The sequence below is a fragment of the Convolutriloba macropyga genome, chromosome 11 (genome assembly GCF_964194025.1).
Source record: "Convolutriloba macropyga chromosome 11, txConMacr16.3, whole genome shotgun sequence".
NCBI lineage: Eukaryota > Metazoa > Xenacoelomorpha > Acoela > Convolutidae > Convolutriloba > Convolutriloba macropyga.
This window is the reverse complement of record NC_134478.1, coordinates 59358765-59383567: the sequence shown is the minus strand read 5'-3', so window position 1 is coordinate 59383567 and position 24803 is coordinate 59358765. Positions and strand designations below refer to the sequence as shown.

The following is a 24803-nucleotide window of genomic DNA, read 5'->3' as shown; positions in this document are numbered from 1 at the left end:
CGAAATGGTGCTTGCTATGTCTGGTTTGGGAAGAACGCTTCACCAGGAGAGAGGAAGAACTGGAGCATCCACGCACACAATTACCTGAAGGATTGCTCGAACCCATTGAAACACGTCCAGACTGTTAAGGAGGGTTCCGAGCCAGAGGGATTCTTCGATTAAACTCGATTTTCTGCTTATTCCTATTTTACCCCACCCCTTCCCCCATTTGGTACAATTCCAAATATAGCATTTTGAAATCTTTAAGGAACTACATGATTACTTGATGATGAGTCCATGTCTGTCCTCAAATTAGTTATGACTTGGATTGAAATGGTGGGGTAGTTATGACTAGGGAGGGCGGTGGGGTAATGGTGTTCGTACGATGGGAAAGCGGTAAATAAACTTCTTTTTATCAATAAATGAATGATTTTGACAAATAATGATATCATGATGTTTCCTTTACAATTCCCCCGACACGGGGATAAATACTACGCCACTGAGTAATAAGTATTTAAATTACCAATTATTCGAATAAATGAAATAGGGTTTAAATTATAGGGTTTAATGGGTGGGTGGGGGGGGGGGGGTAAAAATAAAGACAATCTCACTGAGTTATAAACGCAACGATCCCTCAGAGACCATTTACATTCATTGTTTACGAATAGTTTTTACGTTGACATCCAGGGTCACCACTTCTTATATACGATGTCACACAAATCATATCGTATTTTTAGTGCAATCCTTGCATGAAAGCAAGAAAATCATTTATAATCCCTGAGCGATTATCGATGAATCATGTATATTCTTGTATGGAGCCTACGGAAACAAAAGTGATTCTTGCATGCAACTTATGATCCTTGCAGGAAAATCTGATACTTTTAAATATCAAATATCTTATTTTCAAGGAAACAGATGGATTGATGGTAATTAAATTTTACGCCAAATCAGTACCTGGCCTATGTTCTGCACTAACAAATAAAATTTCTGGAATGTCTCCTATTTCTGCTTGAATACATTTAAATATCCTTGAATACATTTCAATAAACTCATTCTTTCTACGAATTGGGAAACATTGAGATATGCGAGAACTGTAAATTGAATACAAAATTAAAATGGATGACATCGAGTACGAAAATAAAAATGATTTTAATTACAAAGTTGAACATAAGGAACAAAATACAATGAAGTAGTCATTAAAATTCAGAATTAATAAAAATTAAAAGTGAATATTTATTCAATACCGCTAATTAAAACTACAATTGCCAAAACTCGCGATTTGTCAGTTAAAAGGTTAAGATAATCCTTGCGACCGTTGATAGGACGTCGACTTTCTTAGTTCCGGACGGACGTCGAGAAACAGTTTGTGAAAATAGCTACAACGTTACGCTAAAAGTTAAGTAGTCAATTAAAATTGGCATATTTGAATTGAAACCCGGCCCTGAGTCTATGTTGTTACGTTTTAATCTCACTTTCTCGCGTTTTTCGTAACAAACATCGATTGTTCATTTCGTTGCATACGTTCAACACTCGGGCTTAAATTCCTGCGTATGTCTTCGATTTTCGCGAAGATTGTTTGTTGACTTGTTTACGTGTCTGGTGATGATAGGGTTGAGTTGTGATGGAGATCAGTTGTTTCCACAAATAAAACGTCTCCCTGTCTCCCAACTACTTCTGGTGATGACGTAATAGCATTTTCACTATCTGACCTGAAACAGAATCATGAACGGCTCATTTTCTCCGTGAACAAATACGTGTTATTACTACGTGTTAACAAATATTGCTTTGTGTAGCATAATAAACAGTGGTACTTTCAATGATAGTATCTGCAACAAATTGCAGATACTATCATAAGGATGTACAAAAGTCAATCATCGGTAGACACATTCTACAATTCCTAGATTTGAAATTACGAAACTAAACTGGGCACATTTTATCTCGACGGAAAATTTAACTACAAAGTTGCGTAACGTCGATTTATAAAACATGCTCGACAATTTGCCAGAAAATAGCTGCAATTGACGCCCTTGAACCCCGATCCGATTTAACAGGTAAAGAAATAAAGATTTAGAACTCAATTTTTTTAGAATCAAAAAGTGCCACACTTTTGATGTACAGTTTAAGCTAGATAATAATATTATACCAATTACGGCTTCTTAAATGAAACCCATTAAGCTTAATTTTAATACTGACAAGCAGTTTCGGCAATGCACTCTGCTAACTTGATGCATCGTAATCACCGGGCTTATCGATTTATACAATTTTTGGTTTTGCTGTATATGCCACATAGCGTTAAATTGTAGACAGAAATTTTCAATTTTTTTCAGTTGAAACAGTGCATGAATTGAGTTTGAAGTCAAAAAAATATTGAACAAAATTTGAACACAAATCGACTACCGACGCAGAATTGCTCTCGAATGACAGTCGAGGCAACTTAATTTAGGGGCTGTAGCTTAGAAATTTCTTAAAGGGAGCAAAAGATTCCGACCTCATAGGGTTCCGAGCCCGCGACCTCCAGGACTGCAGTCTGACATTCCAATCACTACGCTATAACGTATTTAGTCCCCTATCACCCACTGCCACTTTTACTAAATCAACAAAATTTATTTCTGAATGAGGGCAAATGAGTCAAACAAAACTAAGTCAGGCGTAATAAAGTCAGTTGAAAGCCAATGTTCTAGGACAAAAGTGCCCAAAAAACTGCTGTAGCTAAAAACACGAAGTAAAAATAAGACAATAAAAAGAGAAAAAATAGCCGGCAGATTGCCGGATTAGCTGCGAAAGAATAGACTTGCGTGCCGTATAATACGGATAGAAGCAGATAGATCTAAATATGGGTTCATTTGACCTTAAACTAATTCAAATTAAACTTAAGTTTTAAAGTGCAAATCTAATCACGCAAATGATCTAACCTTTGCATGAGAAAGAGCGAGAAACGACGTCACGCGCGCAAATGCCGTTACTGAGAGGAAGAAAACTGCGAACAAAAAACCACTAGCTAGAGAAAGCAATTTGGTTCAAACGAAAAACTAAGCCTAGAACAAACTATGAATGGATTGCAAAAACCATTTAGAATAAAACGCGATCAAAAAAATAGAAAAAACATCAAATTGAAAATGCCGCATGTGAACAAAAAACCACTAGCGAGAAAGCGAATACACCGGTTTCTCGCTCTACTTCACGCCACAAAACTGCTCGCTTTTTCGCTCCACTTCCTTTTTCGGCGTGACCAAAATCGCTACTCCAATTTGACTTCAAAAATCATGAAAATGTGTGAACAGATCTTAAAAAAAGAGAGCGCCCCAACAAAATTCTTTGAATTGTAAAAAACCAAGAGCACCGCAGTATAGCTCCGCTCAACTTACAGCTTTGCAGCTATATAAACAATTTGATAATTTGATGTCTTGAACTGATTTATATTAAAGTTTGATTTTTTGGATGCTTCCGTCAAAAAGACCTTCAATTAGACAGAGAAATCCTCATTCCACCTTAAAGTGTTTAAAGTCCTGCTGAGAGTGAGGAGTCACTTTGGTAGTAAAGAATGTGACCATAAAAAATATTCTAGCGGATGAACAGACCCCTTCCGATAAGAATGAAAGATGACTTCACGCTCACAACAGGTTGTAGCAAAGCTCTTGACGGCATTAAAAGGGATCTGAAAACGAATAACATGTTAAATGAACATTTATACTAGACGTCATTATTGAAAAAAAAAAGATTTTTTTTTGTACAAAAACTATTTTTTAAGTCCGATTTATTTTGATGGCATTTCGTAGTTGAACATACTTATTTTTCTTAGAGAGAGGCTACAGGGGCTACTATTAATACCAATAAGCATTAGAGATGGTAAATAATACTTATAGGAACGACGTTCAAATAGCGGGCATCTAAAATTGGGCTTTATGCGTTTATCCCGTTTCTACTTCTGACCAATTTTTTATACTGACTCTGTTCATTTTGAATTGCTTTGCTGAGCAACTGATGTTCAAAATCACTTTTAGCAGAATGAAAGAAGAGAGAAACTAGCCTAGAGACGTCAAAAAGATTACACGCAAAATCTTGAAAAAGCGGCAAAATGAGGTAAAGCGAAACATTTTTTTTTGTTCGACGAAGTAAAAAAAACATAGCCGGAAGAATTCCGGAAACGACTTGAAGGATAAAACTGCCCATACTTATGACTTAATAAAAAGAACAACTATTGTGAACCCGGAACCTCCACAAATGCCATAAGAAAATAAGGAAGAATAGAAACTGCATTCGAACACAAATTGAACAGAAAAAAACTAGAAAAACTTAATGAAATTTTTTAATAGTACAAGGAAACATAAAGCCGAGTAAAGTTCCAATGCAATTAAAGCAATGAAAAGCTCGCAAAACAATGGGCAAGTCATAATTGGCTAAGAAACTTCTCTCAGATTTAAAAAGAGAAAAACTCCCAAAAAATAAGAAAAATGGTTTATAATTTCTCAATTCTTCTACCAAATTTCCGAAGAAAAATAATTGATACCAAGAGAACTTTAGTCAATTGGTAACCGAAAATATATCTCAAGTAACAAGCTTCTATTCGATCCCCGCTTAAAGCATTAAAACAAAAAAAACAGGCAAAAATCCATCAAATTTAGTCTAAAAATCAGCAAAACTGATCAAAATCCTCCCAATTAGTAGTAAACTCAAATTAACTACTTGAATACTTCAATTCCTATCAAAACAAGCCTAAAACTAATACAGTATCATAATCAAAATTTATAACCATCAAAAGTTGGAAAAAACTGAATTTAAAAGCCGCACGTGAAAAAAAATTCGCTCGCTAAGAGAAAATTTTTTCAGACATCAGTTTCTCGCTCTCTCAAAAACAGCGGAATAAACAAAAACCATTCCCTTTTCGCTCCACTCTTCAAATTTTTTGAGCGCCAAAATCACTCCAATCTGTTTTACGCGTTTCATTTCCCGTTTCGAAAACCACTCCAATAAAATTGATTTAAAAAAAGTTAAAAGATTAAGAAAAGTTAGTAATATCAGTCATTGAAAAGTGCTCTAAATATATTCGATTAAAACCTCTACAAAAGTTGCCATCAAAAGCTAGTAAACTAAAAAGTAGGAAAAAGCAGAATCAGAACATTTCAGCAAAAATTAAAAAAAAGATCACAAAAAGGTCGCGGAAATCTTCATAACAATTACTCAATTATCTTTAATAAAATGCCTCTCCAACATACGTTTTCACTCTACCCTATAAGTGATGTTAGAGAGTCTGGAGACCTTTAACTGCTCGCTATTTGCTCTCTTTCTTACTTATGCATAATTAAAATCGCCACTCTAGAATGAGTTCAAAAAACAACCATGCATAAACAGATTTAAAAAAAACCAGAAGAAATCAAAAGTCATGAGTAATAAATCACGCATAAGTAATACGTCAGCACATGAGACAGTGAAAATTTATCTCAAAATAAAAACCTAATTGCTAAACAGAAATATACCCTAAGAAGAACATTAGCGCCAAGTTAGAACAAGATAAGTATGAAGGGTGTACTCCAGAACAAATCATGTTTTAGACCATAAATATATGCTTTCCGAAGCCGTTTCGGCACAACGTGTAATTCGCAAACCAGAAGAAAACAACAACACTTTTTCTCATTAACATATTTGAAGCTAATTTTACAACACTAAAAGATTTTGTTCGGAAAAATTAACGGCACGTTTTTCAATGGCAAGTTTTACGTCATTGTTACCGCTAATATTAGAAAACTAAATGATTTGGTTTGGAAAAAGTAACTGCTGGTACCTTTTTTAGCAATAAACCACCATCAATAATGCTAGGCAGCTTCAAATTCTGACAGCAATTAACACAAAAATCAAGAAATCAAGCAGCGCTCGATTCGATCGTACAATCTTTAAACATACCCGGCAGATTGCCGGAAAAAGCCGCCGTTGATTCCCATAAGCATGATTGGGATTGAAAGAATAGAAGATATTGAAAAAAAGATTTTGTACAAAAACATTTAAGTCCGATTTATTTTGAAGGCATTTCGTAGTTGAACATACTTGTTTCTTAGAGAGAGGCTACAGGTGCTACTATCAATACCAATAAGCATTAACGATGGTAACTAAGACTTATAGGAACGACGTTCAAATAGCGGGTATCTAAAATTGGGCTTTATGGGTTTATCCCGTTTCTATTTCTGACTTCAATTTTTCATACTGACTCTGTTCATATTGATTTGCTTTGCTGAGCAACTGATGTTCAAAATCGCTTTTAGCCGAATGAGAGAAGAGAGAAACTAGCCTAGAGAAGTCAAACGATTTCATGCAAAATGTTGAAAAAGCGGCAAAATCAGGTAAAGTCCTGAAATACAATTCAAAGAATTGAATGAAAAACTCAGAAGTACTACAAACTCATTGCTACAAAACAAAAAAATATACTCATTGCTAAAAAATATTTGAGCTTTTACTCCTGAAGAAAACTTTGACCACTTTAAATACACCTATTCCAAAAATCGGTCCAGTATTAAATCTGCAGCACCTGAAAAAAATTCATTTGCCCTTGAAGATCGATTAACTCGAAAGTGACCGGAAAATTTCTAAAAAAAGGAAATCAATTGAAAATTGAAATGTTGCTGAACGTTGTGATATTAATATCTTCAGAGCCATTTCTCTGTCTCTAGAGGCTATCCAGTAGCCCAATTCCAAGCCTTAATAAATAAATTCTTTAGAAAAAATTTCAAAAAATAAAATTTTGTTTTATTAAAAGGTTAAGAACCATTCAAAGGCCACCAAATCATACTGTCAAACCCTGGATGAGGCTAGCTGGCCAATGAGGCAAGAAAAACTGAATAAAAGATAAATGTTTTGAAAAAACTAAACAAAATGCAAATTATCAAAAAACTTCTGAAAGTCGAAAGGTTAACTTGTTAAAAACAAATCCATTGAAACCAACAACCATTCCATAATTTTTAATCAGATCGTGGAATAGGTTTTCTGGCACTTAATGGACAAATATCAAAAATTTGGCAAAAATTTTAGGAAACCTTAAATTGCAGAGTTTATAAAAAAAATGCCAAAATTCGAGACATTAAAATAATGAAAACCAATCCGTTGTTACTAAAAACCATGCAGTGCCCTATTATCAAACCTTAAAGGAGATTTTCTGGCCCCTGAAGCTGGAAACATTCGAAAATTGGCAAAAATTTTCAAAAAAACTTGAGAAATTGCAAAAATTAGTATCATTTTGCGCGATTGTGTTTGTAGTACCAAAACATATAGCTCATAAAATCGTCAAAAAAATTCATTTTCTCTCTCAAATGTCTTGATCAACTTTTAAAAACTTCAACTTAAGACTAATCAAACTAAAAACTCAAAAAATCACAACAAAAAACATGAAAAATTGCACCATTTTGAGCCCAAAAACTCCTAAAATGACCTTAACCTTAAATTAAGGCCATCCCAGCAGCTGCACTGCTCTAAGCACTTGAAGGACTACTAAAGCCCACTATTGGCCTCTAAAGAAATTTAATGCCCGTTGGGCTCTACCTGTTTATCCCGTTTTGAAAGATCAAAGTCATTGAAAAATGTGTGAGCACATCTTAAAAAAAAACCCAGCGCCCCAATACAATTCAAATTCTTTGAATTGTAAAAAAAAAATTAGGAGCGCTATAATAGCCGGCTGAGAAGATGAGGGCGGCTATTAATAGAACCGACTAAACGGCGGAAAATTTTGCTCTCGCGCGACAGACGGGGGCAATTTAAGTTAAAGGCGGTGTAGCGTAAAAATGTTTTATGGGGACAAAAACAACCGACCTCATAGTTTCAAACCCGTGATCTACTGGATGGCAGTCCAACATCTTAACCACTTAGCTGCAATGGCATTGCTTCTATTTCCCTCACAATCGCTATCTCCCTCACAATCGAGATTAAGCGTGAAAGTGAAAAAAAAACGTTCCAGAACAGAGAGCAAAAACGGTCAAGCGAACATTTTGCAAAGAGACCGTTAAAATAATTTCTCCAAGCTGCGTTCGAGAGCAATTAAAAAGACCACCAGGACTAAATTAAATGCTACAAATTACGATTTGAAGTTTCCACAATTTTTTGTTCAAATAGCTTCAATTACAACTTTACCACTTATAGGCCCCAGCCATTTCTGATACACCGGTATAAAGTTCTGTAAACAATTTCAGAAGCATGTTTTTGAATATCATGAAATTAATTATCCGACGTTCATTTTAAAGCCTGCACAAATTTTGAAGAAAACAATCAATTTATGAACGAGTATCAGAAGTGACCGTCTTTAATTACTGGTTGTTATGTTAATTAACTGTTACATTTGGGTGAGTCCACACGTTTTGTTATATATTTTGTTAACGTTATGATATTAGTCAAGTGTGGCTAAGTGCAAAAATAGACAAATTTGTTCATTTTTTTCGAAAACTGCTCAAATTGGTTTGAAGACTGCCAATAAGTTTTACGTAAATGAACAAAACTTTTTTAATGCCAAAATAGGACATAATTTAGCAAATAATGGTTTGGTGGAATCGTTGCTAATTAGAAATGTTCAGTAACTAAACCGTTAAATCCTCAATCAGATAATAACCAAATGAACAACCCTTTAAATCTTGGAACATATGAATAATGTTTGTTATAAATGTATTTTGGAGGCAACTAGAACGCCGATATAGAGTTGAGGCAAAAACAGGACCGCTGCACAGTTGACAAGAGATGTCCATAGCGTATTGCATCAGCTCCGACAATTTTCAGTCACTGCCCAGAAAATTATATCCATTCTTCAGCATCCACATGTATTATAAGAATCATTTCATATAAACTAGTGTTCACATTCATACTTCAAATATTCTAAACTTGTGTAGAGAGAAACTAGTGGCGATAGAGACACTATTGGCTGTGCTTAAATCTAAACCCTAACTGTCCATTTAATTAAGATTAACACAATTGACTTACACTGTGTACCCAAGAAGTCGACTAAAAAGACGTAATAGCATCCCAATTGAAACAAATGTTGATAAGCTGGATTTAAGAAAAGAGTTCTAGAACATAAAAAACAGTAATTGGTAGATCTTGTCAAACTTTACCTGGTACCTGGCTATATTGATATTTGATTTATTGATGACCAGTCAGACGGCTTCGTCTTTTTTTTTACCTGTATCGGGATTAGCCCATAATATTAAATAAGTTGAAATTTAGCAAAAATTAAGACCTCTTGCACCTTTTTCGTTAAGAATTTTTAAAAATTGTCCACAGGCAAAGTTTGCGTTATTTTACTCAGATCAGAGTATTATCCGCCTAATAGAAACAATAAAAACAAGCTCAATGCACTTTTCGATTAATTTAATTAATGAACTATGTACCAGTCCATTTATAAAGTTGCTGTCGTTGCATGTGTTCAAGAAACATCTCTGCAAGATAGCCTCTGCAAGATCATGTTATACAAATAGATCCATAGCTTTAAGAACGGTTGCCATAGAAAAAAAACATCTACAGAGAATTCTATATTGCAGATGATCGAATTAAAACATAACCAGAAGATTGCCGGAAAATAGCCTCCATTGATTCCCATAACCCCGATTGGGACTGAAAGAACAGAAAAAATGGGACAGATTGATTGTCGTATAAAAACATTTTTAAGCGCAAACTTATTTCATTTTGTTTCGTAGTTAGGCATACTCCTGTTAGAAGAAGCTAGTATCAATAGCAAACAGCATTAGAGCTGTTAACTAAAATGTATAAAAACAAAGTTCACGTAGCAGGCATCTAAAATTGGGCTTCTTGGGTTTATTCCGCTCCTTCTTTCAATTTCTGCTGTTTAAAAGCACTTTGATTTAGAGAAGAGTTAAACTAGCCTAGAGAAACCAAAAAGGTTTTACGCAAAATATTGAACAAACTGTGAACTAAGGTAAGACGAAACACCTTTTTTGACAAAGTTAAAACAGATACCTGGAAGACTCTGCTACCAACTCGAAGTATACCTTCCTTTCGGACCCAGACAACCGTTCAATAAAATGAGCCGAATTAATTATTGATGATATTAAATATTGATGATATTTCTACCCTAAGTTAATATTTTTCGACATATGCTCAAAGGGCTTTCAAAAACACAGTTGATTGCGACAAACACCTTTATCCGATGAAATTGAGTTAAAACAAGAAAACTGCGTTGAAAAGGTCACACATGAGCAGAAAAATTACAGGCTTACCGAAAAAAAAAAATTGTACATACTTTTCGAGCTCCTCTCACGTAATGAATGAACAAAAACTACTCTAAATTCCTTTAACATTTCACTTTCTCTAAAACACATCCTCTAATAGTCACCGATTAAAAAATAGATCACCATTATTCCTCTTCGAGTCGTAAAAAATAGGCCTTCTATAATAGACGTAATTTCTGAATGCCCGCAATTTTAATCACTTAAAAAATCTAGCCACCCGAGAAGTGAAATGTTCTGGAAGAACGGACAAGCAAAACTTTTGCATTAAAAGGACACACGTTTTAAAAAATTGCTTTAGACTTTGTTGGAGAGCAATTAAATAGATAAAAAGCAACATTTTGGCAAAGAACTAAAATTTGAACATCCTAGAAAACTTCGCACTTGCGCAACAACCTTTCTCAATAAAAGTGTAGTAACATGAAATTAACATCATAAATTGTTAAGCTGTAAATTAATATAGACGTCAAATTGCCCGAAAATAGCCGCTGTTTACGCACATCAGGATTGAAACAAAAAGAAAAAAGAAGAGATAGGAATTAACCAATTTTCTTTCAGTGTCAAAAAGTGTTAATTTGGCGTGCGCATTAAGCTAGATTCTAAAACTATACTTAATTCATCTTCTAAACTGAAGACTACTAAGCATAATACTAACGCCAGCTGACTTAATGACCGGGCTTTATCGGTTTATCACGTTCTTTCGATTTTGCTCTTTTGACATTGACCGTACTGACTACATTGCGTAATTTAATGCGTGAAAGAATTTAAAATATATTCAGTTCAGAGGTAAGTCACGAGTCAAACGTGAAAATTGTGACTTATGTAAAACAAAAGACGTGATCAAAAAGTAAAGCGAATTTTAAAAAAAGCGCGCCTCAATAATAGCCGTAGAGAGGATAACGGTGGCTATTTATTAGTGAACTAAAAAAAATTGCATTAAAAATACTAAATAAGACTACCTAATTGCTTCAAATTTCGTTCCAGAGCACTTAAATTCGATCGATTCGACAAAGCATTAACAAACACCGAGCAAACAATCAACCAACGTCGAACAAAATGCTTTCAAAGCCACCAAAGGCTTTATCTTCCAGACTCATCAACCTGATGCTCAAATAAATCTAGTGATATGAATAGAAAAGGCCAAATAATGAAGATATCATCAAGAACTTTACTGGTTTAAAAGGATTAACATAATCCTACTGACGTCGGACAAATTGGTCTCGAAGGACAGCCGGGCGATTTAATTCAGGGGACTGTAGCCTAGATATTTTTCATGGGTGCAAAAAAAATTCCGACCAAGCAGGGATCCAAACAACGACCTCCGGCGTAATAGACTGAAGCAATAAAAACTCGGCTATTAGGGTTTTGCGCTAACAAAATCGGAATGCTTTACTAAATTGACTTAATTTCTCATCTCAGATGATAGTCCTTTACAGACACTCCTAAGATACACCGGCTGTGCACGGTCATCTCTCAATTGCTTTAATTTTAGCAACAGAATTAGAATCTGAATGCACGCAATTGAAATCACTCGAAATAGAAAAAATCAAGTAGTCATGCGTGAAAAACACTCGAGAAATGAAATCGAAATAATGTTCAACACGTTTACAATAATTGCTTCAAACTTAGTTTGAGAGTAATTAATTAAGCTGCATTCGGTGCCCTCAAAATAATTCAGTTGATAAAAAATCCGATTAAGAGCAATTTATTTTCGTCGCTCACAATCAAGACTCATAAAATCACTCAAAAAGGCGTCAAATCGTCCCGACAAACATTGTTTGAGAGCAATTGACAAATTATTTTGATGGCTATGGATTAATTTGAAGGGGGAAGGAGACAGCAAGGGCTAGATTAAGTTCAGTTGATTTCCAAATTGATCGAGACTAATTAGCTTGAGGAAAAAGTGGAGCTTAAAATTTTGGGAAAAAGATTGAAAGACAGCAAATACCCAGATAATAACCATTTTTATACTTGGTTTCAGAGCAACTGATAATCTGATGAATCAATTCATATACGCCTTACTTTTTGACAAGCTTCCTGCAATTAATGTAAATTGGCCATGATAAAACTTACCAAACAGAGATACCGTAGTTGTTAACCATTCTCAGTATCCGATATCATGGGGAAAAGTACAAGCCCTCTAGTTTGCAATTATTGGCAGAGTAAAGATTTCAAATGAGCCAAAATACTGACGAAAAGACCAATCAAACCTTTGAAAAATCCACTCAAAATTATGAGCACCAAGCTTTGAGAAAATTACTAAAACGTATCATTGAGACAATTTAATGACGAAGAAACAAGATGAGGAAACATGACTGGCCTCTTTTCTTTCTATTTTCATAGAGATCAAAAGTTCTTTCAGGTCTGATAATAAAAAATCAATCAAAATTTGGAGAAGTGTGTGATCACAGCTTATAGTCACAATACAGTTGGCGTGATTCCGGATCACTAACACCAGCTTGGAATTTGTTCACATAAACGATGATACTCTTCATTGATCACAATTCATGTGCCAAAAGTTAGCAAACCTTAACATACAGACGCCTGGTTTTAAGCACCACGGATCATTGGCTAATTGCACTCAAGGTCAGACAAGTTTATTTCTCCAGTGAATAATTTTTTCGATGTTATTGAAGTTCATCTATCTAGAGAACAAATGACATTGAAAAATACGCATTTAAAAATAAAATCGCCAATGCAACCATCACAAGCGCCCAGATCAAAAATATGAGATTTATTTCAAGACTGTTAGTTTTTCAGCGTATATCTCCATTGCATTACTTTTTGTTAAGCGAGTGGAAATTCGAAAAAGATAACGACACTTCTGCAGTCGCGGTTGGACGTAAACTTAACATCATGCCATTGCTCGCAAACTTGCAAAAGGTTGGCTTCGATAGTGGTAGCTTAAGTTCAAAGAAATCAACATCACTTTGTGGGTGAGTACGGGAGCAATAAAATGGGGGAGTACAGCTCTAAGCGCACTGAAGAGACTGAATGCCTTTACTAGCTTATCCCGTTTTTGAGGACAAAAATTCAAATAAACAGAAAAGTTGGTAAATCGCACTAAAAACACCAACAGGTTTATTATAATTGCTAAACTTAGTTTGAGAGCAAACAAAAAGCGTCAGACCAAAAATCGAACAAGCGAAAAATAGCGAACAAAGACAAACAGTACCCAAAACATAGCCGGAAAATAGCCGCCATTGACCCGCTTGACGCCCATTGGAATTGAAACAGAAAAAAATAAGATAGAAATTGACAGAATTTTTCCAAGTGTAAAAGTGTTCTTATGTGGTGTGTAAATTCTGCATATTCGGTTAGATTCTAAAATTACACTTAATTCAGCCGTACCGCTTTATACCAATTATGCGGAAGATGAGTTAAATCGGTCAAATAACAAAAAACAAACAAGACTAGAACATAACCGACTAAGGCTGGCCGAAAACGAATTGTTCTCAAACCATAGCTCCGGGGTTAATTTTTCTGTAATTTAGCCCGATAAGGGATATAAATTCACTATCGGGCTTAAAATCATAACATATTTTACACAATCAAAAATATTTAGAATGCAGAAACCAATTTGGCACACTTTTCTTTTGACAATTAGTAGTAAAATGTCACATCAAGTTATCGGCTTAAATTATGAATGAGGGGATCACGCGATTCAATCTTGAAAAGTTACATTAAAAGCGAAATGGTCGGATAAAAACATTTTTATAGACAACCATTAAAAAGATTTAGAATGACAAAATAAAACCAGTTTTCCCGAAAAGAAACCAAAGAAAACTGATTCTGTCTACAATGCGTTTAATACCAGCCATTTCCTTGTCGTAAATGCCTCAAACTAACGGAGCAAAAAGAGCATAATCACACATCTGAGTATACCAAAGAAATACAAAAAAGATAACGTCGCACGAACTTCTCACGAAAGACAGGCGCGGGCTCTTTAATTCAGCGGGGTAGTATTTTGGATAAATTCACCAACGTGCTTCAAATGGTTTTCTTCGGGCTTACTTATCAACTCTTACAAATTGCACACAATAACTTCGGCATTAAAAGTTAGGAGGATTGGTTAATCAATCGTTATATATCGATGGAATTATTTTAAATTTACGTCATACTTTTGTAGTCTATGTGCTATTTTGTTAGTAACCATGTTTGAGATACACACTATGAAAATTATGCACTGTAATAACTTACAAATAAGAATTAAAAGGTTTTTCAACAAGATATTTTACGACAAAATGAGTAAATAACTCGAGTTGCCCTTGAATTTAAAAATTGACCATTATTTGAAGGGACATAACATATCAGAACTTCCTCTGAATATAACAAGTAGTACCGTTGAAAAACAAGCCCAGAAACTTTTCGGTAGATCAGGACCCTCTGGATTAGACGCCAACCACTAGTTAATTAGGTTTGGCCTCGAAAGCTCCAGATTGAGAGACTTAGTTTCTCAGCTAGGTAATTTGATCGCAAACGAAATCATTTCGTGGCGTAAAATCAAAGCCTTGTTCTCATGTCGACTTATTGCATTAGATAAACAGCCAGGAGTCAGACCAATCGGCATTGGTGAAACTTTGCGACGATTACTCGGTAAAGCAGTAGCTGACTTAGCTGGTGATGACTTGGCGTATGCGTTTGGATCAGAACAACTTGCGGGTGGAGTGTCATGTGGAATTGAGGGATCGATTCATGGACTTCGAGAGTTGTTTGAGAAAAAGTCCTCCAATGGTTTTGGTCTGTTGCTGCTTGATGCAAAAAAATGCATTCAATTCTACAAACAGAAGTTCCGCACTTCTAAACTCTAGAACCCTTTGGTCGAGAGCTTCCACTTCTCTGTACAATAGTTACCAGGAAAGCTCTAAACTTGTGGTGTGCAATACTGACGTTTTTATCCGCAGCAAGAAGGGACAACTCAAGGCGATCCTCTTTCAATGCTGCTTTATGTTGTTGCTCTATTGACTTTAATACAAAAAATGCACAACCGGACGAAACATAGACAAAGTTTTTATGCAGATGATGCCGCGGCTTGCGCAAAGTTCGATGACTTAAAACAGTGGCTGCAACAAGTAGTTGATGAGGGGCCAAAGTATGGATACTACCCTGAGCCAAAAAAGCTTCCTTATTGTTCATCCAGACCATGTTGATGAAGCGCTGTGGAGTTGCTTTGAGCAAACTGGTTTGAAAATTGTAACTGGAAAACGTTATCTTGGAGGCTTCATTGGCGATAAAACTACCATGAAAAAATTTGATCATGAAAAATCAAAATTGACAGGCTAAGATTCAATTTTTGAGCGCTGCAGCCAATTTCTGCCCTCATGAGAGTTTCTCGGTGTTCACTAAATCAGTCCAGGTCAAATGGAACTTTCTCATGAGAGTTGTCCCAGGTTCCGATGAATTTTTGAAACCACTAGAAGATTCAATAAAAAACCAGTTCATATCAACCGTAACTAACATTTATAATGTGAGTAATCCCCAACGTAGCCTGTTCAGTTTATCTGTTAAGAATGGAGGATTAGGTATTCCTGACCCAGTGGTAAAAGCAAGTGAACAGTTTGAAATGTCCAAGAAAACATCTTCACTGATTTCGGATTCTATTGTGAATGGAACGGCATTGGACGTCGACGCACACAAAACTCACGTTCGCAGCAGCAGACAAAGTTTTCAGCTGGAAAATGAGTCCCAGCAGAGTAATACATATAAGGCTTTGTTTGAACAAGCATGCTCATCAGAGAGAAAAAGAATGGAGCGGAAATTCAAAATGAGAAACCCTTGTTGGTTAACCGCAAAAGTGTCAGAGAGAATTTTGTTTTGTCGAAGAACGAATTCCATGATTCCATGGTGCTAAGATACGGTTTACCCCTAAAAAACCTCCCTGTGAAATGTGACGGTTGTGGCGACGATTTCCATGTTCAGCATGCCCTAATCTGCAAAAAAGGAGGCCTGATTACACAAAGGCATAATGAAATTAGAGATTTATTGGGAGAATGGGAGAATTATCGTGCCTTGCATGGACTTACACTCAAAAAGAACCAGTAATTCGTGAACATTCAGAGAATCAGAAAGCTTTAAGAGCCGATCCTCTCATAAGAGGTGTCCGGAGCCCGCAAGAAACTGCCTCGTTTGATATTCGTGTCACAGACACTGAGGTTAAATCTTACAGCCACAGAAATCCAGAGGATGTGTTGGAAAGCTGCGCTGACGAAAAGAGGAGAAAATACTCCGAGGCTTGCCATGAAAAACATATCGCTTTTACTCCGTTAATTTTCAGTGCTGACGGCATGATGGCCAGAGAGAGCAAAATTTTTCTTAGAAGACTGGCGGACAGACTCGCTTCTAAGTGGGACAAACCCTACAGCATTATCATGAACTGGGACAAACTGAGATTGAATTTTGCAATCTTAACGGCTTCAAATCTGTGCATAAGAGGAACTAGATCTAAATGGAGATCGTTTCGCTATGAAGATGGAGCTTTTATTCCTTAAAGAATTATGTTGACGTTCCAGTTGTAATCGGATAAAGTTATCAAATATTTATCACGATACTTGAGAGGACAGCGTACTTGTACAATAAATGTCTGCTGGCATGGATTCAAAAATCTGTTTTATAAGTCACCCAATCAGCAGGGGCAACAAATCTTAACGCCAATTATTAGCGCTCTGATGTTTTTGTCACCCAATGAGTGGGGGCATCAAACTAAAATCAAATTGAATCAAATCAAACAGCAGGGGCAACAAATCTTAACGCCAATTATTAGCGCTCTGATGTTTTTGTCACCCAATGAGTGGGGGCATCAAACTAAAATCAAATTGAATATGGTGCGATTAACTTCAAATGGGCTCAATTTGAATCATCAACCCGAAAAACTACATTATGTATCCAGAATAAAGACCTCTAGCTAAGTTAATGCAGAAGCTAAGTTAATGCAGAAGAAAGACCTCTAGCTAAGAAGAAAGATCACAAGTTTTTGTTCTTACCTGATCTAAGTGGGGAGAACAAAAGCATATTGCAAGAGGCCTATTTCTTGTTTTGAAGAAAAGAAACGCTGATATTTGATTAAATGAACTGCTAATCTGCTGTGTTGATGAGAATATCATGTTAACCAAGTTAATTGTCAGTTGATTTTGAACTAAGATTTTGTTGCAATTTATGATCAACAAAAAAAGTTCAAAAAAAGAGTTCAAAGTTAAGAGAAAATAACATAGCCGGCAGATTGCCGGAATAGCTGCGAAATAGACTTGCGTGCCGTAAAATACAGATGGAAAAAGATACAGAAGTGAGTTGATAATAGTTATCGCCGCCGCCTATAAAACTTACAAGTTTATTTCAAAGGAGGTTGTTTTTGGGTGCAAAAAATAGTTTCCCTGTCGCGTCTCGAACCGGCGATCTCCGGATTAACAGCCAGTCGCCTTAACCACTCGGCTGTCGGACCATACAATCTGTTTTCTTACAATCAAATTTGTTTTAGGAACAGATTCTGTTTCTGAATAACCGCAATTTAGGTCACGCAGAAAGCGTGAAATCAAGCGCGAAAAAGCCATTTAAGCAGTGACGAGACAGAATGTTCTAGAACAAATGTAAAACGAAAATAAAGCGTCAGACGACGAAACAAAAAAAAACCAAGAGCACCGCAATATAGCTACGCTCAGCTTACAGCTTCGCAGCTATAAAAAACGATTAGCCATTCAGTGCAAAGCTATCGTGCAAAGACATTATAAACTGACCTTAGACTATTTGGCGAGTGTTGAGATCGGGCAAGATTGGACGTGAGTGGAATCGGCTGCTGGTCCGGAGATCCCCCTCCAGTTGTCAAATCCTCTTCTATTACTGGAGGCGACTGATTATCGTCATTGCGTCTACTACTGCTAGTTCGACGTCTACTATTGCAGGGAGGAAGGCACTTGAGGCACAGGAATTTCATCTGAAAAAAAACTAATTTAAAAACTAATCATAAACCGACTAACTTTGGACAAATTGCTCTCAAACGAGAGGCGGCGTAATCTATTTCAGAAGGGGTGTAGCCTAGAATTTTTATGGGTGCAAAAATATCAGAATAGTTGAGTCTCTGTACCCTCGCCCTCCCGGACGCGAATAAGGAATCCAGCTTAAACGACTTGAGAAATACCAAACGATTCCTGGAATAATAGTTCTGCTTAGACATCCAAAATAGAACGGAGCTTTCAAGCGACAGATGATTGGATTATGTAAAAATGATAGTCGTTCACAAGAAAAAGAAACACATTCGTAAGAGAACAAAGATCAGAAGGTGAGAATAAACTACAATTTCTAACCACAGTGCAATGACAAGACTAGTGACTTACGGATTCACAGGATTCAGTTGACATTTCTCGACGTTTAATCTGCAACGTCATAGTAACTGATCTCATAGTTTATAACTAAAATACAGCTGTTTGTCCCCTCAATATTTGTCGATAGTTGTTTATAGCCTGATTGCATGAATACTAATTTTTCATTGAGACTTATCACATAAACTGAAATTAAAACTGATTATACTGTCACAAAGAAATCTATCTCGACATACAGCTTTTGCTGTTACACATTGACAGTTTTTAAAGTTTTTTAAACGAAACGAATTTGGCCCCAATAATACACACAAGGATCTTCAGGGCCAGAATAAGTCTTTGACCGTGATTTTTGCGCCGCATCAATTTCGCTCAGCTAACGCAATCGTGCGAAGGAAAAATAACATCACAGACACCCTTCCTTTTAACTCAACAAATTGGCATTTTTAGCTGATGAAATCCATTTGATTCTTCATAATACATCACTCAAATAAGTATGGTGAAAAGTGGAGAGAGTACTACTTACAGTGTCGACTCTGTTGCAACAGCAGCCGGCCAGTCTCTCTATTCTGTACTGGATGAACCGGATCAGGTTGCCAAAGAGCGACAGACCAATTATCATGTAGCACCAGGTGGCGATATTCAGCAACACTAACAAAACAGGAACACTATCTTACCCTCGCATCCAATCACACTATCAAAATCATGGCAACAGAAACACTTTTTTGTTAAGTATGCAGCTCTTAGGCTGTGCGAATTCCAAAGTAAAACACTCATATACCAAAAATTTGAAATCCAGAAACAATCTGCGATGGATGTTGAGGTTAGACGTTGGACATTGGCGCTGTTATAGTCAAATTTGATGAGAGTTATAGCCATACGCCATATTGAAGAATCATCTAGAGCATCAAATAATTGTTTCAGTTCCTTGATTTAATTGTGCTTAGACCGTTCTCGGTAAGCTAAAAAAAGGTACAAATTAAACTCTGAATGTTCTGCCTATACTGCACCTTCGTCGTGAGCTTTCTCGAAAAAAAGGATTCAAATTTGCCACCTTGTGGAATAAAGTTTCGGGTCTTTCCCATCATGGTATGCTAACCATGATGGGGGGACATACGTTATAAGCTAGCCACTAAGCTTGGGGGGGGGTCTCAAAGGTTTCTTCAACAAAGCGTGGTGTGACCAAATAGATGCGCATTTACCTTGATGTCCGGTTCCTTTAGCATTGGTGACGGGATCCAATGGGTTGAGGTCCCCGTATCCGACAGTGGTGAGAGTAATGACTAGGAAGTAGATGGCAGAGAGGACATCCAAGTCCTCCTGAAGAGTGAGCACCATCACTGGAGCGATGAAGAGAATAGTCTGGATACTCAGGATACAGAACAGGTAGTAGGCCACTTCTGATAACAAGAGTTAAATCACATCTGAAGATCATTCAAGGCAATCGATTTCTTATTTAATGTCTCACTCTGATCAAATCTAGACGGATTCATTACCAAAATGCTGTCATAAAATTTACGATCTTGCAGAATCTACTAAAAGAAAAACGTCCCAATAGCAAAATTTGAGTTCACCAACAGAGATGGAAAGATGTACCAAAATCATTTGGGACTGAAGTATGACAAATTAAAAAAAGTTTTCCTTTCCTTAATTAGGCCTGAAAACAAGAAAAAACATTGATTCAGATAAGAGAAAAACACAGTTGACAGATAGCTAAAAAGTAAGTGCGATAGCTTCGTAGACCTGCAGTCTCGAAAAGATAATGAAAAAAATACAACCTAAGAAGAAATTTATTTTTCTAATTGCTCAGATTTCATATTTTGATTTCGAAGTTATATAACTTACGTAATGCTTCCATTAGCTGCCCTCAAATAACCTTCAATTAAAGATATCCTCAGTTGACCTCAACTCCATTAATTGAAGTTCACGCGAATGAACAAAAAACATAACCAACTATCGTCGGAAGAATTGCTCTCGAACGACTAAGGACGTCATTAGATACCACTGTAAGCACTAACAAATTTTAAAGTGAAAAACTCCAATTTCGGCGCACTTTTCATTTGAATTTTAGTAGTGAACCACTACTTACGTTCAGCTGCTGACACTTGTAAATGAGAGCGAAATTTAAATCACGCAAAACAAATAATTAAAGTGCGTAAAAGTCACTCAAGAAGTCAAAACAGTCAAAAACAGCAAAAATGTTACATAAGAAAGACCAACACGTTCACAATAATTGCTTGAGACATCGTTCAAGAGCAGTTAAACCCTCTGCATTACGAGTGAAAATGACATCATGCACGCAATTCAGTAGAAGTTACATGAATGAATGAACAAAACGCAGAACAAAGCGGGAAGACGCCGGAATCGATTCGAGGCAGGAATTCACTTAAGCTCCAGCCAACTACTCGCAAAAGAACGAGTCATAGTTAACTTTTGCTGATTAAACGACCACCAAAAGATAAAACAACACATGTTATGTATAGCGAAAACCGGGGAAAGGATAAAATAAGAACGAAAAATTCTAACTATAAACATACCTGGCAGATTGCCGGAATAGCCGCCGTTGATTCCATAACCACGATTGGGATTGAAAGTAGAACAAAATGGAAAAAATGATTTTTTGTAGAAAAACAGTTTTAAAGTGCAAATTATTTTGATGTTTTTCCATTGTTGAACAGATTCCTGTTTCATAGTGAGACAATACAGAGGCTATTATCGATACCAACAGGTATTAGAGATGCTACCTAAGACTTATAAGAACGAAGTTCGAGTAACGGGCATCTACAACTGGGCTTTATGGGTTTATCCCGTTTCTATTTCTGATTTCGTTTTTTTTTATTTTGACTGTGTTCATTTTGAATTGCTTTGCTGAGCAACTGCTGCCTAAAAACACTTTTTAAAAAATGAAAGAAGAGTGAAACTAGCCTAGAGAAGTCAAAATAAAATCACGCAAAAATGTTAAACAAGCTGAACTAAGGTAAAGCAAAAAATTTTTATTCGACGAAGTAAAAAACATAGCAGGACAAGTTCTGACGTACAATTCAAAGAATTTTTATTGACTTAACAGAAAATTAGACCTAGAAAAGACTATGAATGGATTGGGAAAACCGTTTAGAAAAAAATCTTATCAAAAAATTGAAGAAACAGTAAAAATTAAAGTGAAATTGCCGCATGTGAACAAAAAACCACTAGCGAGAAAGCGAATTTTCGATCAAACACAGTTTTCTCACTCCACTTTAAATTTAAAGCGAAAAAATTTCACGCCGCAAAACCACTCGCTTTTTCGCTCTACTTCCTGTTTAGGCGTGACAAAAATCATGAAAATGTGTGAACAGATCTTAAAAAAAAACATAGCCGGAAGAATTCCGGAAACGGCTCGAAGTAGAAATCTGACTATTCTCACTAATCAAATGCATCAACAGCATATTACCAATCGACAGACAGTGTAACCAATTCACAAAGAAAAGTCTGGAGAATTGGAAACTTGACAAAGGACAAAATCAAATACTCTCTAAAAATCCAAACAAAATTCTCTACAAAAAGATAACATGTAGCTTCCCGTCCGTAACTCACAGGAATCAATTAGTTATATATTTGGCTAGATCAATCGATCACCTAGTACTTGCAGAAACGTTAAACAACAAACTAAAGAAAAAGACTAAGAAAAACTCTTTAACGAATTAGAGTTTTGTATAATTTGTTTAAATGAAAACTGCCCTTCTAAGCCTTCAAAAGCAAATTCATTGTATCGAAACCTACAAAAATGCTCCTTATGGAGAAAAAGTTACCAACAAAAAACATTAAATTGGTAGAAATAGGCAAAAAATATAGAAAAAAAAGACAAAAAGTGGCCAAAATTTGCTCTGATTTACTCGATTTTCTTTAACAAAAACAACTCGAAACTAATATCAATCAAAATGAGAGACATCCAAAAGAACTAAAACAACTGACTTTCACTACAGAACTCCCCAAATGCCATCAAAGGTTGGGGAAGAATAGAAACGACATTTAAAACCAAATTGAACAAAAACGAGAAAAAGGTGTTTTTTAAATTTTACAAGAAAAATAAAGCGAAATAAAGTTACTTTGAGCAAATAGAGCAATGAAATGCTCGCGAAATAATGGACAAGTCATAACAAGCTAACAAAATTTTTCACGAATGAAAAAACGAAAAAAAGCAAAAAAATTGAAATAAGTGGTTAAAAAATTCTCAATTTTTCTGTCATTTTTCTTCAAAAAAAATGTTTTATACCAACAATAATGTAATTAATTTGTATCCCTCATATTCCCTGAGTAACGAGCTTCTATGCAAATTGCACTTAAAGCACTAAACCAAAACAAAAGGCCAAAATACATTAAATTTCGTCGAAAAATCAGCAAAACTGATCAAAAACCTCCAAATTTGCATAAAACTCAAATTAACTACTTGAAACCTTCAATTCCTATCAGAACGAGCCCAAATCCAATACAGTATCATAATCAAACCTCATAAACAAGAAAAATTGCATAAAAAACTGCTTTTAAATGCCGCTCCAATAAAATTGATTAAAAAAAGGACTTTTCCAATACTCCTCTTCGAGTCGTAAAAAAGACAGCGTCCCAATACAATTCAAATTCTTTGAATTGTAAAAATAGGAGCGCTATAAAAGCCGGCTAAGAAACTGAGGCGGCTATTAATAACAAATTTGACAAAAATTCTACAAAATGATACGTCCCAATTTCAGAACAATTGTTCTCTGAGAAGCTGCTTTAACACCGTTTTTGGCCTTTCCTTGTCTCAGCAAAGACTCAACAGACGCACATTGAGCACCAAATGAAAAGGCAAAAAACAAGCGCCCTATAATCACAGAATTATTTCAGTTAATGTAATTTTACCTTTAATTTGACCAAACATGACAATTAGATGTCTTTACCAACAAAAAAAATCAAAATTATTATTAACCAACTATAAAGTTTACCAACAAAACTAGAAAAACTGAATTCAACTACAAAATTTTCCTAATATAAAAACGCGGAGACAAAATGTGCTAACAAAGTGTCTAAATCCGCAAAATGACAAAAATAGCCCAAAACTGCATCTATAAGTCTAAAAGTGCTTCATTTACTCGAGAAAAATTGCAAACGAACATTTTCTGTTTACTATAACTGAGAAAACATCTTGATGAAAAAGTTGATGAAAATTGCTCTCTGCCAAATTTTTTTTCACACCAGCTTTTAACACTCTCTATCTCTCTCTCTCTCTCTCAGAAATGCAGCATGAATTGAAAACCACTCTTTTTTCATCTCTTCAACGATTTGACCTAAATACTTTTTCACGGGCTTCACTCCGTTTCAAATACACTCCAGCAAAATATTAGCGATCAAAAAAAGCTCCACCAAAACTACTCTTCCAAAGTCTTTTAAAACTCATTGGAAGGCCACTTAATCGCAGCTTTTAACAACCAGATAACATCGGACGGACATCAGGCAGCAGTTAATATGAGCTTAATACGGATGTTGACCTCACTGGGTGGATTGGCAGAGGGTCCAAACTTTCCAAAATTTACCAAACCAATAACCTGCCCAATTTTTTCTTTCAAAATGTCTTTGGGGTCGAATTGGAGTATATCTGGAATAGAACTAACCATTTGTTTAGAGTATAAACCTAATTTAGCAAAAACAAATGGAATGTAAGATTTCGACAGCGGACAATGTTTGCACCAACATTCTTTGAAGCAACAACTTATAGAAAAGCTGCACAGGCAATAACCTAAAAGCCTAATCTCTGGATGGAAACAGTTGTAAAAATCAAATTTTTACGCCCCCCTCCCCTCCCAGGGGGGGGGGGGGACGAAAACAGAATAGATCCGACCTGAGCTCTTATTGAACATTCTACGGTGAAACATATGTAATCCCCAGCAACTAAAAATTGGGCCCGAACAACACGCTTTTTTAGAATAAAAAGAAACTAACTACCGGTGGACTAACTTTTGGGTATTGATGTGTCGACGTGGAACTTGCACCTGAGTGAGTAGAATATGAAGCTGAACAGTTTGCAAAATTGGCTACAGACGAAAAAGAAGAGAGGAATTCCCAGAATACAGTACAACACTGTCAGCACTTTCCCACTGTCCGATAAAGGCACGAAGTTTCCATAGCCTAAATATTTAAACATTTTGGACATCATCGCCAATTAATATGTATTGAAAAAAAACTAATTAGTCAGGTGTCCTCGTTGTTATTAAACCAAAAATTAATTTGGTCACCTAAAGAGAAATATCTCGTGTGCACGATCAATTTTTCTCCTCAGTTTAAACCTGTTTTTTGCCTA

The 24803-nt window shown here is 35.8% G+C and overlaps 1 protein-coding gene across 4 annotated transcripts in view; it reads right to left on the bottom strand.

Moving 5' to 3' along the window:
* Positions 1–1060: 1060 nt before the first annotated feature.
* The window catches only part of LOC142349570 (potassium channel subfamily K member 1-like), a 61737-nt gene continuing 37994 nt past the window's right edge, over positions 1061–24803 (bottom strand). For 3 of the 4 annotated variants that reach the window (XM_075401216.1, XM_075401215.1, XM_075401214.1), the window contains 6 exons: positions 24461–24631; positions 19696–19893; positions 19020–19144; positions 18512–18550; positions 17915–18111; positions 1061–1688 (listed from right to left, as the gene is read on the bottom strand). In XM_075401216.1, coding sequence (XP_075257331.1) covers positions 1568–1688; positions 17915–18111; positions 18512–18550; positions 19020–19144; positions 19696–19893; positions 24461–24631 — 851 coding nt within the window. In that variant the 3' untranslated portion in view covers positions 1061–1567. The remainder of the gene's footprint in view (positions 1689–17914; positions 18112–18511; positions 18551–19019; positions 19145–19695; positions 19894–24460; positions 24632–24803) is intronic. The other variant, XM_075401217.1, reaches the window with a different exon arrangement.